At 41.8% G+C, this 10,228-nt stretch overlaps 1 protein-coding gene across 1 annotated transcript in view; it reads left to right on the forward strand.

Moving 5' to 3' along the window:
• LOC136652270 (band 4.1-like protein 4B) overlaps positions 1-7,756 on the forward strand; it is a 33,666-nt gene extending 25,910 nt beyond the window's left edge. The window contains exons 7-8 of the mRNA XM_066629200.1: positions 3,127-3,284; positions 7,687-7,756. Coding sequence (XP_066485297.1) covers positions 3,127-3,284; positions 7,687-7,756 — 228 coding nt within the window. The remainder of the gene's footprint in view (positions 1-3,126; positions 3,285-7,686) is intronic.
• Positions 7,757-10,228: the final 2,472 nt, after the last annotated feature.

Raw genomic sequence — 10,228 nt, forward strand, 5'->3', positions numbered from 1 at the left:
AGAAGATGCAATCAAAAGCTGCATTAACATACTTGAAAGTCCAGTTTATTTAAAAATAATGTCCATTAACTATCATAATACAGGCACAGTACAACTATGGTTAAGCCCAAAAATTAGATTGTAATTTTTTGAATGAAGATTGAATCCATATTTTGCCACAGTACTCACAATTCTGTTGGACTAGAATAGCATATATTTAAAATATCAGCATTCCTAAATTTTTTGTTCATGCTTTGTCTAACTAATAGTCATGAAAACCGGTTTAGGAACATGAAGATTTATAGTGCTGCACAATCAGCATTTCAAAAAACAAGAGAATGCACTCTATATTAAAATGAAGCACTCCAAAGGTGTTCTCTACATTTTATGTAGCCATTATTTCTCTGAAGTCTTGAACATGGTGACTGTTATGCTCAGATCTTCTAAAATATGAGAATATAGAACATATTTTTATATTTCTGTTTTAAAAAAGAAAATATATAGTTACCCTAACATGACAGATCACAGTTACCACTTTGCAACTATCCTGTTTTATTAACAGCCCTGCAGTTATGAAGGTGAAGTTACGCTTCTGATCTTCGCATACGCTTCACATATTAAAACAGGCCATATTATCCAACATAAAAGACAGCATCTTAGCAACTTAAGCTGTTGCCACTTATTACAGATGGCCATGCGCTTGTGTCCTGAGCTGTGCCAAATTTTTGATGCAAACCCCTTTGGAGTGTTTGAGGATCAGCAACACACACACCCCCACACACACACACTCACATCATTTTTTTGTGTAGCTGTTAGGGCTGCTAGGGCCCAGGGCAAGAGAACAAAGGTCCCCATATCCCAAGGAGACCTGCAGCAGCCAGAAATCCCCTGTTGGATGCAGCATAGCTGGTGCCAGAGCCACTGCATCACCATGCAGGGATGTAGGTTCGATTGGGCTGACAGTTTCTGCAGTTTGGTTCCTCAGTCTGTATGTTTTGCTATCATGCTCAATTTGTTTTGTTTGCAAATGTGTATCTGTTCAGTGCTTCTTTATTTAAATGTAAAACGTCTCATTTGTTGCTTGTGCAGAAAAGTCATAAGGTTTCACGACTCATTTGCATTTATAATGTTGCCACTCATAAAGAGAAAATTAAGTTTTCTGTGTGTGTGTGGGGGGGAACTGATTTAAAATGAATTTCACCTTATGTGTTCAGGCTGGAAACTCTTGAAGAATAGTGTAGAAATGGCACAGGTGTTTACATTTTTGGATACTTCAATAAATCACACTTCCATTCGTTCATGAGTCTGCCGAATTACATTGTGTGTTGCCTGTTTACATTTGTTATACATGTGAATCATGGGTGTGGGTTTTTTCCTAACTGAGAACACAGTTCAACCAGATAGATTATCCTCTTCTTTTGACTCGGTGCAATATTAACATTTGGGATATTATTAACATTATATTAACATTTGGGATATTCTGGAACTCTGAAAGCAGAGAAAATACCTAATTCCTTTTCAGATTAAATAGTATTAAGAGGACCCTGCACATGGCAGTGGCAAAGAGGAGCCCTGCTGATGCTAGTAAGAAGGTGGGTGGGGGGACTGGGGCAGATTGGGGGAGGGCCAGGGGCATGTCTGAGTCAGGAAGAGGTGGCACAAGTGCAAGATGCTATCCCCTCTGATGCCAGCTAACATGTCCCCTTTGTCTCCTCAGACTAGCACCAGCTAAAAAGCTGGTGCAGGTCTGAAGAGACCCATTGCTGGGACTTACTCCTCTGTGAGTAAAGGAAAATATTTCCCATTTCCCCTCCCAATTAACCCGACTGATTGCTGCCTCTACCATAGCAATCAGTGCAGCCTGTTTTGATATGGCTTCATGTTATAGTGAGGAAAAGGATAGGATTGGGCTGTAAATGACACGAGCACCTCAAGAGCATGAAGAGCTGCCACTGAGTTTGTGAGTAGGCCACACATGCATGAGTATTCCATTAATGTAACTGAAGAAATGTGGTTCTCCCTCATTGAACTCAGTGTCCCTTAGAAACACCAGTTTTCACAAATACCACATCAATGTGAGAGCTGCTAGACTATGATACCAATGCTGGCTTTCAAGGCCCTAAACATGAGGGGTATTGTTTAACTTGACTTGGGTCCTAGCCCAGTTAAATTCAGTTTATTAATCTAGATTCCACCTTTCTGCACTGAAGTGCATTCAAGGTAACTTGTTAAAAATGCAACATATGCATGCACATTCATCAGTATAATAAATACAGAAAAAGAGGAATTTAGAACTCTAATAAATAAAAAAAAACTCTCCTAAACAATATATCTGAAGGCAGGAAGAGAGAGGGCCAAGCACATCTCTTTGCATTGTATAATTTGCATACCACAGCCAAGAAGAATCTTTTCTGTCTCTCTCCTTTCTCTGCATTTTCATATTCTACATCTCTCCAGTAGAGTTTAATGCAATTCATAGTTGTTGATTTAGGAAAACTGGTAGTTTAGATAGAATTGTCACAAGTGAAGGATCCTTTTAGTCAGAAACTTTTTCACAAAGGGGCTGGATATCCAGCAATGACATAATCACCACCAAACTTCCAGGTTGCCAAGCTCCCAGATGCGGCTGCATGGAGATTAGCTTGGGATTCAAACCTCCTGCTCAATTTGCTGTGCCCTGGACAGGAAACAGCAGAGCTGCCTGCCCAGGCATCAAACTGTACTGGAGTCTCTGCTAGCCTGGGCAGATGAGTCTGACATTTCCCCGTTCGCCTCCCAAGCTGGGACCCATGTGGACCTCATTATCTTGAGTGGTGAACCAAATTCAGCTCATGTGCCTGCTTTAAGCAAATGATTCTGTACTTAAATTCTTCATCTTGCAGAATTTGAGAACCATTAAAATCTAGGGATTTTAATGCTTTCTAGGAGTTTTCTAGGCACATAATAAAAAATGTTATCCTCAGCAAGCAAATATGGAATTTTCTCTCTACCACCATTATGAGAGTTTTTCTGCCACTTCAGTAGGTTTGATTTCATTCCCAAGTATGCTCCCATGTTTAGAAGAACATTGCTTTATCAGGAATGTGTGGGTGAATACAGGACTAGGAAAACAAATGACAACATATATTCTCTTTTATTTTCATTTAGGCAGAATTTATGGACAGTAAGCTACAATGCTATGTGGTACAGTCATCTCCAAAAATATTAGCAGCTACTCCAGCATCTGTGACAAGGTCTCTGGTGGAGACAAACTCCACTGTTCAGAACGTCTATTCATCGGACAAACCTATTTCTCTGGCAGACAGGTACTGTGTGATCCTTCCACAGAAATATTTATGCCTTGCTTTCCGCACATTCCCAGGATTCTATCTGCATGTCAAATGAAGCGGTTCACATATGTAGCAGCAAAGCACTGAAAATTAAAACTTTAGGGGTGGGTGGGTGAAGAAGGCTTCAGTATATAACCTAGACTTCCAGAATGCCTGTTTGTTCTTGCCAACTTCAGGGTGATGGGACTTAAATTGGGTATGACAACTCAAATGCCATATTGTGAAAACCGATGGTGACATCAGGGGAGTGTCAATGAAAATGTTGTTTTCTTCCATATAAAAGAGTATCTATACTCATCTAAGCATTAACCTATCAGTGTCTCCATCTACCAAACAAAATTATGTACAGGTGGAGTCTATTTATTCACGTTAGTTCCGTTCTGTGACTCGGTGCAATGAACAAAAAACGTGTTGTGCTAAATTCCATAGTTGCACAAATACACTGCAGCCTGACACTTCTGGATGGAAGGAAACTAAGGCAGCTGTTCTCAATCCCCACCCCTCCGCACTCAGCCCTCCGTTGCCAGCTGCCCAGCTTCTTTCACATGGGATGCTGATCTTTTAAGAGTCCAGCCCTATGCATTTCTACTCAGAAGTAAGCCCCATTGTAGTCAATGGGGCTTACTCCCAGGAAAGTGTGGAGAGGATTGGGAAGGCTTGTCAATAATTGCCTGCACCATGGGGGGGGGGGTTTGCTTGTGTCGTGATTGCCTGCACCATCTCAATGGGGGGGGGGATTTGGCAAACACTCCCTGGGTTTTTTAAAGCAATCCCCTCTGTTGCTACCACACCTGCCCCTATGTGAGTGAATGTGAGTGAGTGAGAGAGCTCCACCTTGCTGCACGTGTTCTGGCTACAGAGATTTTCAGGCCCCCCTTCCCCTCTTCAGCCTCTTTGCTGGCTCAGGGGCTCCAGGAGTGTTACTGTTCCTTTGCAAGGGGAACCTCTTCCAGGGCTCCAGGGCTATTTTCCTGCCTGGGCAAGGCAGAGCCTTTTTGCAGTGTTTTGGGCTGCCTGGAAATGGAACAAGATGCCAGTGCAGGGCAAAGGAGGCAAAGGTGTGAGTGACTTTCGGTTCCCCCATCCCATTCACATTGAGACAAATCCTCAGATAAAAAAATCCATGAATAGGCTGCATCTGTATTTTCTTTTGAATTATTATTCTTTTCTTGCCCATTTTTCAGCCTCTCACAACATAAAGATACCCAATTCCAAAAATGTGTTTCATGCAAAACACAAGAGTTGTCTCTGCATGCAAAGGACTGTGTTCACCCATTGTAGCTGGTACTCCCAAGGGCTTCACTTGCAACCCTCATCTACTGCTCTTACTGTGAAGGGTTGCCTACACTAAAGCAAAGATGAAACCCTCTTTCATCGCCTCACTGAAATGGGGGGAAGGTGGGAGAGTGCAAAAATGAAGGGTAGCCAATACTACTCCAAAAGGGAAATTGGGTTCAAAGTGACTGCTTTAGGTATATGAGAACAGATGGCCCTTTGTTGCCAACATGCACATGAGAAACATACATACATACATGCATGTGTGCGAGAAAGATTTTCCTAGGTTTCCTGCTCTCAGTGTGTGTGTCTGCAAACAATGCTATGGGCTCTAGAGCATGAAGGTGCTCACATGATGCATCCAAGGCCAGCTTTCTACCCATGCAGGAGATGTATATACTACACTCTGTTGCCCCCCCCCCCCATGCAAGGGCAGCATTGAGTCATGCCCGGTGTGCCCTGATCCAATAGTACACTGAGTGGAAGGTGCAGAAACAGCTATTTATTGCAGGTTAATCAAGAAAGGCACAAGGAGAATGTTCTCAGATCATGTGTGAAGTTCAGCTGGACACAGCCAGCCTTTTATACTCATGCATGTGTACGAGCAAGATTTTCCTAGGTTTCAGAGGCTACCTGTTGGGACGGGAGTCCACGATGGACAGTAGAGAAACACACGTAGCAGGCAGGGCCACACCCAAGACTCCCTGCCTGAGAGGAACACACCATACCCCTTGGGGTCTTTTTATCCCTTTATGATCATGACTTCTAAACTAACCAACAAGAGTGCTTGATGACTAGAAACTTTTCAAAGGGGCTAGTTGCTAATGCCCCCTGCTCCTACCCCTCCTATACTGGAATCACACAGCTGCAGCAAATCTACTCTTGATAAGGGCACCTTCACCTGCAAAAAGTGCTCTACCTTCTGATTGGCTACCTTTCCTCCCTGGCCCCTGAGGGACAGCTAACACATTCCTTTCTACCCAGCTAATTGCCTCCTTTCTCACAGCTGCAGCAAAACTGTTAAAACTCCAAAATTGGTTCAGACTTGGGCCTAGATTTTAACCTATTCATGACCCCCCCCCTCCCAAGCTGGAACATTTCCTCCACACTCATGGCATTTCATGCTCAGGGGAGCCCTTAGACTACGGCATCAACTCTACCGTCAGCACCCCTAGAATCAGGGATGGCTCAACGAGGTCTGCCACATGACGCTGGTGCCCCAGATCCACTCCTGCTGCCTCTGTGATGGCATGCTTTAAAAAAACCGCTTACTGTGTCCTGCTGTACAGTTTTTGCAAAACCCAAAGTGTGAGACTTCAGACTTTACTTAAATGGACTGCATGTACAAAGGAGCCCCATTTCTGAATAGTTTTCTTATTGGTTTATCTTCCCACTCTCTCCCCATCTCTTGGGTGACAGGCCCCACATTGGCAGGAGAGATCAGTTTGAGCACCACAAGCCATTTCTAAATGAAATGATGTAGAGAAAGGGTAAGGAACTATCCGTTCAATTTAATGAGACAACTCTACCGCAAGTGAGCTGAGATTCACTTGTTCTAGAAACAAAAGAAAGGGTTAATATCCTTCCGCAATGCTGTTCCATTTTTACTGCTTATTCCGTTGGGTTTTTTTTTTAAACTGTTCCAGGACTTGTTAACCCTTTGGATAAGTTCCCATCAGGCAAGGTCTTCCAAGAGAAATTTTTATCAGAGGTACAAAGTTTCTTTTGGGCCTCTTTCTGAAGGGAAATGGGAGGGGATGAAACAGAGATGACAAGGGGGGCAAAACAGGGCAAGGGAGGGCAGCAACAGCTGGAAAAGTCTTTGGAGCCCAGGTCTACTGGGATTCCCAATGAAGAGCCCAGGTCTACCTGCCCATGCAGTATTGCTAGATACTGGAATATGGAAAACCAAACACACTCTTAAGTTTCTCTAAAATCTTTTAAATATAAAAAATAATTGCAGAAAATTAGCACCATCATATTTAGGCTCAGACCAGAATGGAAAGTGTCCTATTTGGATCAAAGTTACTGCTGCAGCAGCTGTAGCCGTGCAGTTGTGCCCTTGAGCTTCTATATGCTCCTTCATGGCAAATGGATCTACACACCAAAGAGCTACTGTAGCAGACCGGTTTCCTCCCAGATTTGACACTGGGGTTAAGGAGTATCATGTATGCATTCCTTGGCCCAGCACATTTTGGCTTTCGGTAGCAGCAGCAGCAATCATGGACCAAGCATCCCACGCGGGCAGCGAGTCCACGTAAGATAGGAAAATATAAGATCCCAGGAAATTTCTGGGCCCCCTTCTTTGGCTCCTGGGCCCCCTTTTGACCCTGGGCCTGGATACAAATTACCCCCTTTACCCCCCTCTCCTAGGCCCTGCCATCAGGGGGTACCCTTAACTGCAAGAGGTGGGGTACAGAAGCAGAGAACTCTCTCACAATGCCTTCTAGGGTGAGAACAGCCCTGTTCTGAGTACTTGGGCCCTTTGACTCCTTAGCAACTACTCTCTACAACCAGTCATGATTATCTGAAACTTATCAAAATGCTCCAACCTGTTCCAAGCATGAAAAGTTTTTCTTTGAGGAAACAAATGTCCTGTGCTTCATTAAGTTCTGGGTGAGTCTGCCAAAAATAAGTTTAGTGACCTTTTGAGTTTATCAGCACAAGTATTTTGCATTATGAATAAACAGTGTACTATCCTGATTTATTGTGATAAGGGTCTGCTCATAATTGGAATGTATTGGGACACTTTGAAATATGGTCTCATGTTATGATATAACAACAACATGTGACCATGCATCAAAACATCCCAATAACAACAATAATAATAAAGCACCATCCAAATAATAAAAACACTTGTACCTTTTGCCACTTTTTATAATTCACTGTACCTATGCTCTAGTTCCCTGATTTGTTACAGATCTCTGGGGGAAGATATTTTGCTGAAAAATGTTTGGTCGGGTTTGCACTTCAAAATGTCAGACCAATTTGCTTTCTCATGCAGCAATCTGTTTTCACTTTTTTTTTTTTAATTATGGTGGTACTGAGATGTTAATTGCTATCAAATGTGTGGCCCATAATTGCTTGTATGTTAATTCCACAGTGCTGAGACTCTGAGGCGTGAACTTGAGAGAGAAAAGATTATGAAAAGACTGCTGATGACAGAATTATGAAAATTCTCACATGGAGAATGGATCAGGGCCGTTTCTGTGCCTTCTGTCTGTTTACATTCCTTTGCTTCTGTATACATACCACAGTAACAACGTGACAATGTGATATGTTGCAATCCTCTTGGATTCATCACAATTGGCTAAAATTGAGTCTGAGAGCTCAATCCTATGCATGTCTACTCAGAAGTAAATCCCACCGTAGTCAATGGGGCTTACTCCCAAGTAAGTGTGGTTAGGATTGCAGCTTGAGCTTGACAAAAATTTAAAAGGGGGTTCTTTGTATATTGTTTCCTATTGTTTTTATGTATGTTCTGTTGGAAGCTATCCAAGGCATCATTTTTATGATATAAAAGTGATATACTTTATAAATGGCTAAAATAAATATATTTGATACTATAGCCAAGCTTCATAAACTAATTGCATGATCCTAAGGGGCCTTGCCCTTGCTTTTTTTCCCCCAAACAGAAGCAACCCCCATCCTGTATAGCAAACTGCTTTTGAACGTTTCAAAAGTAGTCTGTAATATGCCATGGAAGACTGCTATTCAAAGATAAGGAAGTCAAAATATTTGTTAGGCTTCCACAAGCCTATTACTGTTATTAGTTCAGTAGCTTTTTGAATCTCAGCCTGTTATTCTGTCTGCTGTGTATTTCTGCCAAGTACTTGGAATTTTATATAAATATAGAAATAAAGTTGAGGGTTGGTTTTGTTAAATTGACTGCAAAACCAAACACCAAGGAATACAATATTGATTTCTACTCTGCTACAGTTCTGTAGATATGTGTTAATAACTGCATTAAAATAAATGTTATGCAAAATATTTTGATAGCAGCAAATAGAAAATCATTTTGTAGAACTGAAAACTGCACCAATCTACTGATGTTTATTTAAAAAGCATAAATCACTGATGTTTGTTAAAGTATCATTTCAAATCAGAAAAAAATTATCCTAGGACTGTCAGTATCCACAGAAAACTAAAAATCTCTCTGAATTTCTAGATTCCATTATCACACTGCACGATTCCATCTAAAACCTCATTAAAAATCCCTTTCATCTTTATATCACATTGAAATCAATACTGTGTACCAGTAACTCATATGGGCTTACCATTAATTCCTACAACATATTAGTACAACTGAAATTGAACTATTAACTGAAGTGCAAAGATCTGTGTTACAAGTATACTTTGAATATTCCTGGAAAACTATACTTGAAATTATCACATTTAAAAGTTAAATGTATGTGTAAACGTTGAAGCCTTAAAAAAATGAACACTATTAAAAGTCAAGCTTCTTAGGAAAATTTCCCTTTCCGGCTTTAAACTGTGCCTAATAGTTTCAAAATTAAACTACTATCATCTATCAACCATCAATTTTGATAAAGAGAAATGTTTGTTGTTTAGGATTGGAGACCTGTATTTTCTCTTGGCTGGATACAATAATCCTTATTAAAAACAATCTTTATTCTTAAGAACCCGTGTGCTTTAAGTCAAAAATTGTTCTGGCTTTGATACTTCAATAAGCACAATTGTTACCAAAGTATTACTGAATGCCAACAGGTAAAACTTTTTCACTTCTGCTACAGTACTAGGACTATTGCATCCAAATGGAAGCAAAAATATCTTGGATTTTTTTACTAGTGCAGGAAACAGATTTTCAATTATATTTATTTTCTCTTACTACAGAATGTGTTATGAAATTAGCCGAAAGTAAACAAATCTGTGAATCTTTGTGATTTACAGTACATGAAGAAATTGCACAACATGCACTATTTAAGTAGAGGGGCTAGTTGTCCAAATTGCTGTGTAGGCTCCTCCTCCCTCCACCTTCCAGTGTCTGAATTCCCCTTTGCCCTGATAGTAAAAGGGGGTAGTTTAAAGTGGTTGCTGGCTGGACAACAGGGACCCAACCAATCAGATTTCAGTGGTGGGGACAGGTTTACCTCCTTTCCTCTCCACCTGTCTTCTGCTTCCTTCCCTGAGGTTGGCCCAGTCCCAGGGGAGCTGCTACTGAGCAGCCTGTCCAGAGACTGCCTCATCATCAGCCCCAAGTGCCTTATGTAGGTTTGGTCCCTCCCCTTCCTGGACCAGTCCTCAGATCCCCACCCCCTGGTTTACCTAGCCCTGCCCCATGGTCAAAGAGTCAACACTGCCCCAGAGTGGGGAGGTCCTCAACAGTCAAAGAGGAGGTTTCAGACTCCTCCTTTCTGCATGTCAAAGACACACTTGGAGTCCTCTCCCTCTGCCACTATGTCTACTGCTAGCCCGCTGACATTTGGTGGTGTAACCTCTTCCCTGAGGTTGCATACCTTGGCACATATGTGTGAGGATTTGCTAGAGGCTAAAAGTCATCCCTGGTATTGTGTCCTAACAAGTCAGTAAACAGTGGGTGGGCTGGATACAAATCTATGTCCCGCTTGGGTGGGGGTGGGGGGTTGGTGGAGCATCTGGGGTCCTTGAGGCATTACAGAGCATCC

The sequence above is a fragment of the Tiliqua scincoides genome, chromosome 5, assembly GCF_035046505.1.
Source record: "Tiliqua scincoides isolate rTilSci1 chromosome 5, rTilSci1.hap2, whole genome shotgun sequence".
In the NCBI taxonomy this organism is placed as follows: Eukaryota; Metazoa; Chordata; class Lepidosauria; order Squamata; family Scincidae; genus Tiliqua; species Tiliqua scincoides.